The following is a 15,521-nucleotide window of genomic DNA, read 5'->3' on the forward strand; positions in this document are numbered from 1 at the left end:
GGAACGAGCAGTAGAGAATAGGCGATTGGGCAGGAGTGACTTAACCAGGTTATGCTTCTCAGCATGGGCCTTTATCATCTGCCTGTGTGGCAAAGTTTTACTGGATCAACAGCATCACTCAAGGCTGTGAAGTTCTTCACCTATAAAACTACATTTTAAAAGACTTCACTTGGAATATTTATTGAGCTTTAAGACTATACATATGCACACCTCTATAACTGCTTTGCTTTCCTGAAGCAGAAGATATAAATGTCATCAGGACACCAAACATGAAGAAGTTTAACTTTTCCATATAATGTAAAGAATGAAACAGCACATTGCCAAATCGTCCAACACCACGCAAGGCAGAGATTTTAGACTATGTTTAAAATAGGAATGCGCGGGGTTCCTGAGCCCTCCCGCTGCGGTGCCGAGGGGTACGGGACCCTCTCCCCGCCTGGCACCAGCCCGGAGCTCGTGGACACCTGCCGGCGGCATGTGCGTGATTCAGCTTCGCCTGCGGACATTTTTGTTAAGCAGATACCTATATCTATATCTATATCTATGTATATATGCACACGCATACATATATATACTTCATAAAGAATATACACTTACATATATACAGATATAATTAATATACAAACACACAAACATATATATATATACTTAATATACATACATACAAATACGCGAGGAGCGGTTCCCAGCCAGGTGTCCGCGCCCGTCCCCGTCCCCTGCCCCGTCCCGCCCCGCCATCTTCCCGCTGTCCGGTGTTCACCGCCGCCGCACCTCAGCACCGCCGCCGCAGGGACCCCCCGGCACTTCCCACGGCTGCGGGCTTCCCACCCGGGGCGGGATCCTTCTGCTCCGGGCGTTTCAGTGGGACGCTGCGTGAGCCCCCAGCCCCAGGACGCGGCGCTGTCGCGACTACATGTCCCGACATGCCGCTGCCTCCCGGCGCGGCGCCGCCGGCACCCACCGCCGCCCATTGTGTTCCAGCGGGAGCAGCTCCGCTCCCTCGGCCTCCCCCCCGCGCGCCAAGTGGTCCCTTCCAGCGTTCCATGAGGCGCCCTTCGGGCGGTCCCATCCACGGGAAACAGGGGGGTCGGAGGAGCGGGGCGAAACGCAGGGCCCAGAGAGCCCTCCCTGGAGGCCCGGCCGGCCGGTGATTGGCGTGCGCGGCCGCCAATAGGGCGAGGCGGCCGTCGGGCGAGCCAATGGGAGCGGAGCATGATCGGGGAGGGGCGGGGCACAGGGAGAGGGCGGGGCGGGGCGGGGCGGGCGCCGCGCGTGCGCGGAGGGGGAGGAGGAGGGATCGTGTCGTGTCCGTGTCGGCTGCTCCAGGGAGGGTCGGGCGGAGGGAGGGGAGGATGGAGCGGGCGGCCGGGCGGCCGTGAGCAGGGCGGGAGCGGAGCCAGCAGGCCGCGGGCAGGCCCGGGCGGGGGAGAGGCGAGGCAGGGAAGGGAAGGAAGGCAGCCGGGTGACGGGTCGTGCGGCGGAGGGGGCATCGGGCGGAGAGCGGGCGGGCGGCCGGGGCTCCCGCTCCGCAGGGCGGCCGGCGGGGCAGGATGAACCAGGAGGAGATCCTGAGGAAATTCATTAAGCGAGTCCAGGCCATGAAGGACACGGACCACAATGGGGAGGACAACTTCGCCAGCGACTTCATGGTGAGGGGCGGCGGCGCGGGCGGGGCGGGCGGGGCTCCTGCCGCCCCCTGGGGCGGGGGGGTGACCCCCAGCCCCTTCCCCATTCCCCCGCGAGCGAGGGGGTGTCGGGGCGGGCGAGCGTCGCATCGCTGGGGGCGACCTGCTATTGTGTGCCCCGGGGCTCGGCCGGCTCCCTGTGCCCACCACCACTTCGGAGCTCGGCGGGGGAAGGGAGCGTGTCCGCCTGGCTTCAGCCTCCTTCCTGCCCCCCACCCCTGGGAGGTTTGTCGCCGCGGCCCCGGCCCTTCCCCGCTCCTGGGGAGGTGGTGGTCGTGGGCTCTTGCAAAATTAACCGGGAGGTTCCTCGTCCTCCCGCCCCGCTGCTTCCCTGAGCACATAAAGGGGACAGAGGCGGCGCGGGGGGGCTGCGAGCGCTTCCTCGCCCTTGCAGCCCCTTTTCTGCAGGATTGCCGTCTATGATGTCAGCTGGGGATAATCGGGCACTCCTTCGCTCCTTCCACTTTTATCTGCCCCTAGAGCTGCCTGCTTGAGATTTCTCTTTTTTCCGAGGAGATGTGTTAAATGTATTGATAGTCCTTGGAGGAATATTCATCTTCCTTTCCCTAACATCTCCCATCCCCCATCGCAGCCCTGCCTGTATCCCTCGTCCTTTCTTCCTTCCAGATCAGTTCACCGTCAGTCTTTGGTTAATGTGTGCGCTCTGGGAAAAATTGTGTTGGAGAATTAGTGCTTTTCCTGGTTTATTTTAGCTGTTTGATTGAGCTGTTACAATATCTCGGGAGCTTTATTTTTTGAACTGGTGGTCTGAGCGGTGAACAATGATTTTGACTGGGTAGATGTTGCTGGCACTTTTCAGTATCATTTAAATACTTAATATCAAAATGCAGTTTGACGCACGGAAGAGCTGAAGGAGAGCGGGTTAGTGCCCTCCGTATCTGTTCCGTAGCTCGCTTTATTATGCGTCGCTCTTTGGGATTGAAAGCACATCGTTAGCCCTTTAAGCTGTCAGTCTGTGCTAGTGGTCTGGGAACAACAAAAAAAATCTCAATGTAAGTGTCGCATCGGAGATTGTCCGAAATGTGGGGAGGAGGCCGCGGATGTTGCGCAAGGCGGAGGGGCGCTGGGAGCGCTGGCAGGTCTAGGGGTGGAAGAGGAAGTGGACTTTGGGAAGTAACGAGTTCATCCAGGGTGGGGAGGGAGCCCGTGGGAAATCGGCCATGCTCTTTGGGCAGGATTTTGCAAATACTAAAAGTATGCTGCTGAAACATCTGAGTGTGTGGGAAAGGAAGAGAGAAACGTGTGAAATGAAGAACGGCGTTGGAGCAATAGGACCCTTCTGAATCTTTACATGAGAGCTTAAAGGTTACAGAATTGACAGAAGCTTTTCATTAAGTCATAGTTTTAGTAATATAATTGGTATTTAACACGAATTGACATCTTGCCTTGTACTGATGAGTCCGTCTTGTTCATGTAGATTATATGTACTGTACGGAAAGGCTGGCCTAGACTAGTGCAAAATGCAGAACGTTTTTAATAATCTCTGTGTTAAGTACTTGTTCTAGATCTCCTAACTTGCTTCTACCATTTCATATCTGATAAATATCCTGATGTTTTAGCTTTGTTGTAGTCAAATGGTATGCAATACATTTTTTATCATCCTTTCTTTGAAGCAGTGGCACCTGTGTACAGAAAAATAGCTTTTGTTTAAATTTCTCTGTTTGACAGCATGCTGTTTCTGTAGCTTTCAACTGTATAGGCAGTGAATTTTCCCACTGTTCTCCTGTACCAGTAAGAATACTGGTAAAAATGGCAAAACAGGATTATAGGAACTAATGGGCAAGACATTTCAGGAAAAAGGTGTGTTACCTGAAAGAGTGTTAAATATTTTTGGGAGAATTGTTTTGAAAATTTCTTTTATCCTCTTAACACTTTGTATTTCAAACTTTCCTATTTGATTTTTGTATCAGAAATTAAAGGAAAAGCAGGAAATTAGGATGCTGATCTTCAGCTCTAATATTCGCCTTTATATAGTAAAGCAGACATAGATTAATGTAGTGACAAGAATCATAATTGCTGATTTTTTTTTCACTATGAATATGTTGGGCTATTTTGGGTTTTTTTGGGGTATGTGTTTTTGAGTGTATTTGGCTGTCTTAACAGAGCCATGCTTAGGTCCCCTTTGAAATGATTGAAGAGGGAGAAGAAGAAAAAGGTAAAGGGGATATAAATTTCAGTATTCTGTTTACTTAAAGAATTAGTAGATATTTTTTGAGGGGTGAGAAGGGAGGAAGTTGTGTTTTCTCATTTAGGTGCAGGACGTTCTGTGGCTGTTAAACAGTGGCAGGTTTGTGGAATAGGAATTGCTGTTACTCATCGCTTCATTTCCAAGTCAAAATGGAATCTAAAATATGAATGGGATAGTGAGTGAATGCAAATGAAAATGATTCTTTACCTTTAGGTCTTTATTCCCTTTGAATGTGTTGAGTAATAGGCTTAGAGAGTTGTGTGTAGGCCTCAGTGAATGAATTAAAAGTACGTGATGGGTTCCAGGGAGTGCTGGAGGAGAGGTAGAGAAGCTAGAGGTGTGCACAGGTAGGCTGATAAGCCTGGCTGATTGCTATTGAAAGTCCAGAGTGTAGATGACTAAGACTGCAATTTAATAATGGCATTGACATACCTGGAAACAACTTCTGCTGGGAAGGTGGTAAGTTGATTATTATCCACTCCACCACTGTCTTCCCACCTCCCCCCCCAATAACAAGATAAATTCTATAGTCTGGGCACTAGTAGCAAGTTTGTTACTGGAAATCAAATGTATTTAATTAGTTTTCACTAGGAAGTAAGCAGGACTTACTACTAGATCACTTCAGTACTCTGGGTGTACACAATTAGGATTAAATGAAGTGGATAGTTTGAACACAGGGTAGACATATCTGGATGCCTTGCCAGTAATCATATATATGTGGATATAGGGTAAGTGAGCTTTTTCCTAAAATAATGTAGGTTAGGATTTTGTTCTATGGTTGCAGTACATCCAGGAGTATACTTTTTCCTGGGTTTTTGCTGACATTGCTATTTGGGCAGAAGGAAATAAGTATAGATTGCTTCCTCTTGGTGTTTCATGCTGTATGAATACAACCAGCATGGTCTAGGTTCTGATTTTTTTATAATGAACATGTGTCTTATGTCAAACAAGGATTGGAAGTCAAAGTTCCATATGGAGGAAAAGAAAACAGCTTTTCTAGATTCTAGAATTTATAAAGACCTTGATAAATATTACTTGCTGATTTATTTTTTTATTTTAATTTACCCACAATTAACAATTAATTTTTGTTTTCGTATGTGATAGTCATGACAAAAGCATTCTGACACTCTCATTTCTCACTTGATGTAGGTTGCCATTGTTATAGGAGAACTGAAATATGAGTAGTGTGAAGCTTTACCTTCAAAGATCAGATGTTATGTTTCAATTGTTTTGTGGTACATGACAGTCTTGCTTCATTTTTTGAGTTATATATCTGGCTAATCTGTTGTCATGGAACACAGTGGATGGATGAGAGTGGGTTTTTTTGTGATGGATACTGTGTAAGGAATCCTCAGATGCTGTTTGGAGGTAGTGGTGTCAAAATGATCCTGTCTTAAATCATCAGTCTAAATAATAATGATTTTTTTTGACAACTTCGTTACACCTAGTCACAGATCTCTTTATACCTTTCATTAACGAGGGCACAGGTAACTAACAACTGAATATTGTGTGTGTGTGTTCTCTTCAGTCTGTCTAAGCTGAAACTTTTAGGTTTGGAGACAGTAAAGTACTCAAGGTGCTGTTTTCTGAAGTATGAAAGGGAATTTGTATGGGTCTGATTTGAAACAGGAAAATAGTAGTTTCTATGCTTTTTATCTCTAGTTGGTTTTATTTTTGAAATTTTTATGTTTAAGCACTTCTGATTATTTTGTGAAAATGCTATTTAAAAAAATGGGAGATGGAATGTGCTTGACTTGTAAAGATAAAATGTAGCTGATCATAGGAAGTGCTACACCAGATGTTATAAAACTTTCTGTGTTTTTTGAGGGTTTTGTCTTTGTTTTGCTTTTTGGTGGTTTTTTTCAGGAAAAGGCATTTCTAAATGCCTCTAAATTTCTAAAATGCCTAAAGTCTGCTTAAAATGAACTAACAATCTTCACTATACTAAATCACCAATTAAAACTACTAAGATTCATAGTGAAAGCCCACATACTGATACCAGTCATGACATACCTTTTGTTCTGGTTCTGGGACAGCATTACGGATACCAGAAATACTTATTCAACTGTAGCACTTCAGAAATGCCCCTCTTAAAAGCTTGTCTGTGTATTAATGTGCATTTGCATAAGCCTTTCTGATTCAAATACTATTAGTGCACCTTTTGAGTATCTGTGAAGATATCTTTCAAATTTATAAGGCAGGCATATAATCTGCAAACTTATAAAACTTTTATCTTTTTTTACCATCTCTGCATTATTTTTTTAAGATCCCACTATATAGATACTTTTGGAAGTGATGTTTACTAGTATCTGTTTAATGAGTTTCATGCTTGTAATATGTAGAAATACTAATGCTTTGTCATATATGTTATAAAATGTGTGCTGTCTTTCCAAGAGAAATTATTTGTATCTGTAAAGGTTAAACTGGGAAAAAATGCTTTGGTACAATCAACTAGATGGTAAACTGTTTCTTGAAACTTCAAAACCAAGATTTAATTGGTGTAAGCACAGGTTTGCATGGAATTCTTGTAAATTGGGTTCTTTTGAAAAAACAGCTGTTTGGAGCACTTATTTTCCCTAAAGCATGACAGAAAGAGTAATTGCCTTGGAGAAAATGACCCGTAAGTGTGTTGTACAGCTGATCAGTTAGAAGAAACCCTGCTCTTAGCAATGTGTTATTAGGTCATAGACAACTGTCATTTTAGATATGCCTTGTGCATTTTTATCATTTCAGGGTTAAATAATGGATCTGTTAGTAGTCACCTTTCATATTATGCTTAAATTTGCGTGCAAATGTATTGCTAAAGTTTTGTTTCCGTTGACTGTATTTCATCTGTATGCTGTTAATTTGTATGTGAGGGCCACACTCCAATACGTGACATCATTGTGTGTGGTTATAGTCATTGGGCCTATTCATAAAGCTTCTTTTACATGGACCAAACCTGGCTGGAGCAATGTGACTGGACAGTCATTTCAGTAAACCCAAACTTCAGAGGCTTCTGAAATTTTGTGAAATACTGTTCATTAAATGTTATATGAAAATACAATTTTACATGAAGAATCATCCAGTTTAAATATTCAGCTTTTTTGTCCCCTTCTGAGGAAATGAGTGCTGTTTCTGTTGCTTCAAAGATGCCATTCTGAATTTTCGTAGAGGCCATTGAATACAGCCACAAAGCTGCTGCAGTGACCCTGGGGTATAAGAACTTGCAAACTCTGCCTAAAATTGCAATTCTTTCAGGCACATGAAACTAAATCAAGTCAGTTAGGCAATGCTCTGGGTTGTGTCAAATAACTTGTGTGGTAATAAGTTCTGTTTGCTCGTTTTCCAAAGACAGCAGTGTGTAAGTCTACTGTTTTCATAGAAAAAAGGGTTGTTTACGGGCTTTGCAGAAAGTTAAAGAATCATTCAGGAGGAGCAAATGGTAATGTTGACCTTGCACCTCATGGCATGCTACATGCACACCAAATAATTTAAATAGCCTGTCAAATACATACTTTGGTTTTATTCTTACCTCAATTCTACAGCACCTTTTGGTGTATTTAGTTACATATGTGTATAGATAGATAGGGATCAATAGATACCTATATATGGATATGTCTCTTGTGACCGTAGTTCATGAACCATAGACCCTAACCTATCGTTATGTAGCTCCATGTACATGCTTATATATTTCTATCTGTATGGCTGTATGCCTATGTACTGTTCTGCATATGTCACTGATCTGTAGTACGAATTTCTTGATTTGGAGTGCATGTAATTTACTTTAAAATTGCAATAGGTTCAGGGTGTTTTTCCTTGATGCTGTTATAGCTAAATATAAGTTATCAGCTCTGCAAGCAGGGGAAGGTTAAGCAGATATTCAGATTATCTAATGTGTGTACATTTGTTGGTCATAAGGGCAACAAAACTCTGAGGCTTCTGTATTAATCTCTTAAAGGCATTGGTTTGTAATAAACAGAAATGATACTTTATCTTCTTCACTGTTACTATTTAAGATTGGTGGATTTTGCATTGTGTACTGCTATTACTGTAGTATGCTTAGTACAAAGGATATTTTGGCACAGAGAAAATAGTAATGCATTTCTTAATGTTGGGAAAAGCTGAAAGAATAGGAGTACCTTGGATATGCATTTCTAGAACTGAAATCAGAAGGTAGAGGATGTTTTTTTCTTAGTCTTATAAAACAGCCTTCATTTAGGGAGAGGCATCAGTGTTAAAGGTCAGATGAGGAAGTAAGTAAAGCACAAGTTAATTAGGTAGAGCAGGAGCTCTTTGTGCCATTAGGAAGTGCAGTGTTTGCATCCTGGTGTTTTTCTCAAACTCTTGTACTCCACAATTGCTAAGATTATGCCAGCACAGGCTTGGATAACTCAGCTGTGTGTGTTTGCCCTAAATGAAGCATGGACTTGCATTTCTATTTCTATTAACTAGCACGTGAATGTTGCAGAGAGATTAAGCTCTTTGTTTTCCTGCTTCATCTGACAAAAAAACTTGCTAATATAAACTTAACTCGTGAATTATTTGTTTAAATTTCAGCAGTCAGAATGCGTTTATGAAAGGAGAGCACTCTGGTATGGCTGTGGAGTTTTGGATCCAGAACCTAGAGCCCCAGAGAGTGGCTGTATTGTTGGATTTCTGTCTGGAGTCCCTCTGCATCTTCAAGAAACCAAATTGTATTCAGACCCAATACTGCTGAGACAATACAAGTGCAAAGCCAGTAGCTTTACTAGGGAAGCTGAGAGTGCAGCAAAGCAAGGAAGGAGTTGTAAGAGCAGAAGAGCACAGTCAAGTCTGTCAGGCCTTAGGACCATCATTCTGGGTTGGAAACTGTTGTTTTAAAGTATCTCTGAATACTGGTGTCAGGATGTTTCAGTCCCTGAGGTTTGCATAGGAAAGTTGCTGCTTGCATCCCTGAGGGCCTTGTTCTAGCTACCCTTTTGTCATCAGCTTTAGAATGCAAAAATTCTTACACAGCTAAAAAGTTCAACTAGAGAAAAATGTTTCCCAAAAGGTACCAGATAAATGGAGGTATAAATGGATGACCTAGTTTAGTTGACCTAATTTTTGCTCCTATCTGTCCTCCTACAAGCCAATACTTTTAATTTCTTTAAAAGGTAATTTTATTGGTGTTAATTTATGGGAAGACTTAAAGCCAATATTGTCCTAATGGAAGTGTCTTGTGAAAGTAAAACCTAGAAGAATTGAATTATCAGCTCCAAAAAGTAGCAAGGCAGTTACTTCAATGGAGAAAAATATCTGGCTATTATGAGGACTGAAGCTGTGAATGATGTTGCCTCATGGGCTACACATGTCATTAGGAACAAAAGCAAAGAAACATGTTTCATTCATTCATTCATTCATATTTCTGGAAGGAGGCATCAATAATTTTGAAGGAAATCCTACCATAATGCTTCTGACAGTTAATTTTCTATATTAGTTTTACTTCTGAGTTCCCTTAGTTCTGCAGAAAGAATGGCATTGCCTAGTGTTAGGAATGTGCCAAGGGCAACTACATGAGTAGACTGAAAGTTTTAAATGCTGTATGGATTGGTTGGATTGTTCAATTTTTAATTTGCTATGATTTGGAGAAATCTTAACACCGTTGTTAAGTTGTTAAGGGTATCCATATAACTTGTGTTCCTTCCTTTTTGTCAGAAGGGCTATATGCTTCATTTTTACATGTTGGAGAGCAGGCCTTGATTCCTAAACATTGTTGAAATTTATTAGTTTTAATTGCCTGATCTTTGCTATGATTTTTGGTGTCTAAAGTCATGGGTTGGAAAGCATCAGTCTCTAAGGGGAAGTTAACTTGGTTAAAACCATATTGCTTTAAAGAATGTATGTACTACTTTAGTCTCTTTCATTTAGTTATGACACTGAACTTGCCATTTTAAAACAAACTTTTTAACATTAACTTCCTTTTTATATAGTCTTGTAAGGTGTAGCTGGGTTTGTTTTTCTAAGGTCAGAGTACAGTGGTGTCCTCTTGAATAATTTTACATCTTGCTGTATTTGTCCTGCTGTCTTGTCATTCTTGCTGCCTCATGTGGATGACATCTGCTTTTTGTTTTTCTTCTGAAAATACACAGATGTGTATTTTCACATACTTTTCATATTTTTCAGATACTCTTTGTAATCATGGGAAGAACAGCTTCTATGTGGATCAGTGAGAGAGTGGGGTTTTTGGGGGTCCAGAGAGGTAAATAACCATCTTTCAGCTGTGCAACTGGGCTGCAGTGGGAACAAGGGGCCAAGGCTTGTTCCTCTGGGCAGCAAATACAAACAATCAAAGGGAGGCTGAAAGGGATGTGGTACATGAGTGATGTCTTATGTTCCTGCTTTTATTGAGGTTGGGCAGTCAGCACCTCTGCTATTGTTGCTATCCTTGCTATCTTTCATATTTGCTTTAGGGTCAATATCGTGGATGAGAAATTAATTTCTTGTGCTGAGCTGAACTAGTTCTAGGTTCTGGTTCATGCATGTTTTTCTGGACTTACTGGCATGATTTCCAGCTACTTCTCACATTTGAGAGTTTCAGGGGCCTGTTCCAGAATTTTCATATTGTTTTCCATTGTTGATTATATTTTTAAATACATTTTGTCTTCCATTATGATAATATGGCATTATTTTTATTCTTCTGATAGTTCTTGGAGGACGCAGCTATCTTTGAACAACAGGGTTCCAAACTGAAAGGATGTTTCATGGGTTTCCTGTCCAAGTGTTCAGAGGAATTGTCAGTGTGGATTATGCATCACGTTTAAATGACTAGTTGCTGTGGGAACTGCACTGCTCTTGAGAAGCCTGAATAGTGTTCTACTCTGTCCTAAATGTTTCACTTCTTATTTCACTGTGTTTGTAATGCATAACCCTGGGATGGAACAGTGTCTTTCTTTCCTCAAGTGTGTGGGTAGCACGTGTGGTACTTGGGTATACCTTCCTACTTAAACAAATGTTCTTATTGGCTTAGTTGTCCAGTTGTCTCACTGCACAAAACTGAGAGATCAATTAATATAAAAAGCAGAACAGACAGAGAAGGGCAAGTGATAGGAATAGTGCACTGCATTTAGACTGTGGATAGATTGGGTCAGAAGTTGATAACTGGCTGCTCTGAGTAAAATTGATCATGGAGATGTCTCAGTGGTAAATATATCATATCCTGCATATTTGTAGTGCATAGCTCTTTTTTTACTGTTTTTACACATGTAGAAACTAAGTCTTAATTCTTCTTTTATTGTCTACTTGAATCTTCACCTTCATGCATGAGAAGCAGGATTACAACTGGAAGCTATGCTTTCGTTATTACTTACTCCCTCATGTATATTCTGATAATTTTAGCAAATAGGTAATTGTTAATTGAAATGAATACAGTTGTCCAGTAGGAGTACTCAAGGGAAGCATTTAGCTCAAAATAAAGCTGGAAAACGAAACACTGTTCTGGAGGGAAGGGCATATGTAGGTTAGTTGAACTGCTTCAAGAAACAGAGAATTCCTGCAGAGCTGAATTAATTATAAATTGCCTATAGGGCAGCACCCCTATTGCACAAACTGCGAAAGGAAGGAAATCATCTCTTAGATACTGTAAATGTCCCCAGATAAGCTCTATGTATTCAACAGTTACTTGTAAGATTTCAATTTTGGTAGTTTAGGTGGTTACACAAAACTGTGTGGATTTTTATTGTGACCAAATTATACTGTAAAATTAATTTTAACTCATTTTCTTTGAGGTTGCATAAACAGAACTGTGACGTTAATGGACATATAGGGAACTATATGTAAATGTTAATGGAGAAAATGACTGATTTTAGGCAGGTAGAAGGGACTTGGAAAGTACTACAGGCACTCACTGGAATTTACTTTAGTAAAGAAATGTGGTGTTTTATAGATGCTGTATTTTTCTGTTATTTCTACTTCATGAAGACTATGCCCAGAAAGGAGAAATATACGTTGTTTCCTTTAACAGCCCTTTGCTACAGAAATTCTCTAAGTGCTACACAGGCACTTAAGGCTTTGGACGTGAGTCAGCTTTTCAAACTGAATGCTCTGAAATAAGTTATTAAGCTGCAGGTTAAGCCCTATCACAACCTTTTGTATTTTCCTTATAAACAGGAGTACTTTTCCAGAGGCTATTCCACAGAACTGCTGTGGGAATTGCCTTGGCATTCTGTAGTAACACTGCTACAGTTGCTTCTTCAACTGGTGCCATGTATTTTCTTAATATTTTGATTAAGATGATGAAATGTGAGCTTTAATTTCTTTTGCCTTTTGTGGCGAAAATGCAGCTTGCAAATTATTTGGGATGTAAGCTTCCTATTTTTGTTGTTCTGAAAAGAGCAGGTGAAACTGTGGCAGAGAAGCCTAGTTGTATTTTGTACAAATTACAGAAATCTATAGCCTGTTGATAAACTATTTAACATGGGAGACCAATAACACAGAAAAAATGTGTGTATCCCCAAGTCAGCAAGCTGTTGCCATAAATCAATGTGATTTCCTAAAGGGAAAGAATATTTCCTTTTAAGATGCTAGCTAATTCCACTACTAATTTTAATATGGAACAGCCTGAATACGAGCTTGCATTTGGTGCCTTATACATGATTAAACACTATAGTATTTTTGGTGCAAGGCTGTAGCAACATGTCTTTCTGGCACGGCACTTTAAAAAGCATTAGCACTGTTTAAATTGGTGATCGTGTGAAAATGAAGCCAGCATCCTGTTTCTCCAGCCTTACAGCATACATAATGGGCTTCCCTTCCTGTATTCATAGAAAAAAATATCCCCTGTCTGGTACATTAAGATGCTATGGTCATCCAAAGGATGTGGATATAAAAACCTCAATGATGATGTTTTTAGCTCTTATGGAGAAAGGTAACTTCCAGATATATTAAGTGTATATGAGATCAGGATTTGTTTAGAAGTGAGAAAAGCAGCAGTGAAGTAACAAGGGAATTCAGTGAAGGAATATAAGTAGGTAAAGAGCTGATTTATTTCTACAGACAGTACCTTTTGAACTAAAAATGGCCATGTTTTCTGCCAGGTAAAGGATCTTCTAGGGCACGTCAGGGAGGCGTTGGAATTGGCTTTTGTAAATAAATGCAAAAATTAGTTTCTTCTATTCTTTGTGTGCCATGTGGTTTATGTTTTATTGGGCTGTTGTATTACTTACCACTTTAATGCCTCCAGAACTTGATGCTGAAGTCAGGAGTTTCCCAAGTTATGTACTGGTGGTGTAGATGGAATAGTTTGCATGGAACACCTGAATAAGACAAGTGATAACAAAGCAGACAATATTTACTTTTTATTTTGGGTTTTTTTCCTTCCTTTCCCTGCTAACAGATTCTTGTTAGTGTGGTACTGGAATCTGGTGTTTATTGGTGACAACAGAAAAGGTGGAATGTTCTCCTTAGGGGAATGTAGCTGTATTGGTTTTGCATGGACAGATTTTAGTTGTGGTTGGGGGCTACAGGAGTGGTTTCTCTGAGAAACCACCTAAAACACACTTCCTCCATGTCCAACAGAGCCCATGCTGGACCAGGTTTCCTAGTAGGACTTGTGACCCTGTGGGGGTCACGTTAGAGCAGTCTGTTCCTGAAGGACTGCACTGCATGGAAAAGTGACCCACATTGGAACAGTTCATGAACTGTAGCTTGTGGGAAGGGCTCACTCTGGAGAAGATTGTGGAGAACTGTCTCCTGTGGGAGGGATCTCATGCTGGAGCAGGGGAAGGACTCCTCTCCCTGAGCAGTGGCAGAAGAAAAACATGTGATGAACTGACTGTCACTCCCATTCCCCATCTCCCTGCACTGCTTGGGAGGAGAACCTAGAGCCTGGGAAGGAGGGATGGGTGGAGGAAAGGTGGTTTTTGTTTTTAATATTTGTTTTACTTCTCATTATTTGTTGGTAATAAATTGAGTTAATATCCCAAAGTTGAATCTGTTTTGCCCATGTTGGCCATCAGTGAGTGATCTCTCCCTGTCCTTAACTCATGAGCCTTTTGTTATATTTTTCTCTCCCCTGTCCAGTTGTGGAGGGGAGGCCTAGAGTGGCTTTGGTGGGCACCTGGCACCAGCCAGGGTCAACCCACCACAGCAGCTTACCAACTTCATATTCCTGAACTCCAGATCTGTTTGGATGGAGATCCCAACCTGCTCTCCTTCCTGTGGTTGGTAGACTAGTGGGTATATGATTGTCATATTGTGTGGAAAGTTAAGTCCATAAAATCCTTTAATTTGCAAGCTGGACTTGAGAAACCCTTAAAATTCACAACACACCTTGCATAACCAAAGTTACCTGACTTGCTTCTGGAGATTATATCAAAGGCCAGGGAGGAAGGATTTTTGTGGAAGAAAAGAGAGAAATACTTGCTCATGTGACCTTCCTCTTGTATTCATACTACTGTCTTTGATTTGTCTTTAGCTTATTTGATCTAGCTTCTGGACATTATATAAACAAGATATCCTTCAGGAATTCTGTACTTATGTCAGCTAGTTGTTGAATCATCCTACGAAGTGTGTAGTTTTCCACTGGGCATAGTACTTCTGTTAGATCTTATGCAAATTGCAACATGTATTTTTGATCCATATCAACTCTGATCTGTCTTGAATGTTTTAATTTTGCTCTCTCTTTATGCTGTGGTTGGATTTTACTAATTATTTTTTCATTTCTACCCTCACCTTTACTCCTCTGTTTCTGCTACCTTATCCCTGGGCTGCTAAAATGATTTCCTTATATTTTTAAATCTTTGTTTTTTACTGGTTTTGGATGACAGAAGCCATTGCATCATGAGTGGAAAACCATGTGAATAAATTTCATATGTTTCTTCAACTTCACCTCACTCCTAGACTAGAAGCTCTACAGAACAAGCATTAGCTTTATATAAGTTGTCATGGATTTAATGAACTGAAGGTAAATGATTGTCTATAGTATAGTTTGGTATCCTTTTAAGCTGTGTGAGTATTGCATGATCAGTTGTTGGATTATAAGAATATGTGTGTGGGTTTTGTCTTTTTTTTTAATTCAATGGTCAAAGTAGAACTGGCTGGTCTATTTGGGTCTTGGTTTCAAATTCAGTACAGAGCTTAGCCACACATTTTATTGACCTTGTTATCCTCTTAAAGAAGAAGTTATAAATTTATAAGTGTTACCTGGCTCTGATAGTCACTAGCTTTTTAATGACTATGGACAATAAGATTTAACCAGACTGGTTTAAATGATCTTTGTAAGAATCTTCAAGCAGTGTCCCTTATGAATTTTCCGGCTATGATTTGTTCATTTCACTAGGAATAGTATTTCAGGGTTTGTATTGGACCAGGTAAAACTGCTTACAGGTCCCTTTCCTCAAAAGAGCCACTGTAGTGTTAAGCTGTTGTCTAAGCTTGGTTATTACAGAGATTCACTGAGACCAAAGCCTAATTTGAGTATTTAAAAATAAATATTGAGTCCTGATACCTACAAGGAGTGCAGTCAGTATTCAAGGGGAATAGCAGTGCAGCTTGCACTGGGGCCAGGATGCAACCTTCTAGTAAATGGTGTACTTGAGCATGCTCACATCCTGTGCTATTCACCATGATGCATCTATAAGAAGCACTTGCATCCTGATAAGACATTTTGATACTTCACTGCTCCTGTG

The 15,521-nt window shown here is 41.3% G+C and overlaps 1 protein-coding gene and 1 long non-coding RNA gene across 3 annotated transcripts in view; one reads left to right on the top strand and one right to left on the bottom strand.

The window, feature by feature from the left end:
- Positions 1-270: 270 nt before the first annotated feature.
- Positions 271-1,133, bottom strand: LOC125325576. Its single transcript, XR_007203410.1, has 2 exons — positions 772-1,133; positions 271-496 (listed from the first exon to the last, which is right to left on the bottom strand). It is a non-coding gene; the product is annotated as an uncharacterized LOC125325576 (long non-coding RNA).
- A 327-nt stretch (positions 1,134-1,460) lies between these two features.
- The window catches only part of PTPN12 (protein tyrosine phosphatase non-receptor type 12), a 70,200-nt gene continuing 56,139 nt past the window's right edge, over positions 1,461-15,521 (top strand). The window contains exon 1 of one of the 2 annotated variants that reach the window (XM_048300387.1): positions 1,461-1,649. In XM_048300387.1, the coding sequence (XP_048156344.1) occupies positions 1,551-1,649 (99 nt within the window). In that variant the 5' untranslated portion in view covers positions 1,461-1,550. The remainder of the gene's footprint in view (positions 1,650-15,521) is intronic. The other variant, XM_048300386.1, reaches the window with a different exon arrangement.

This window comes from Corvus hawaiiensis, chromosome 4, assembly GCF_020740725.1.
Source record: "Corvus hawaiiensis isolate bCorHaw1 chromosome 4, bCorHaw1.pri.cur, whole genome shotgun sequence".
NCBI lineage: Eukaryota > Metazoa > Chordata > Aves > Passeriformes > Corvidae > Corvus > Corvus hawaiiensis.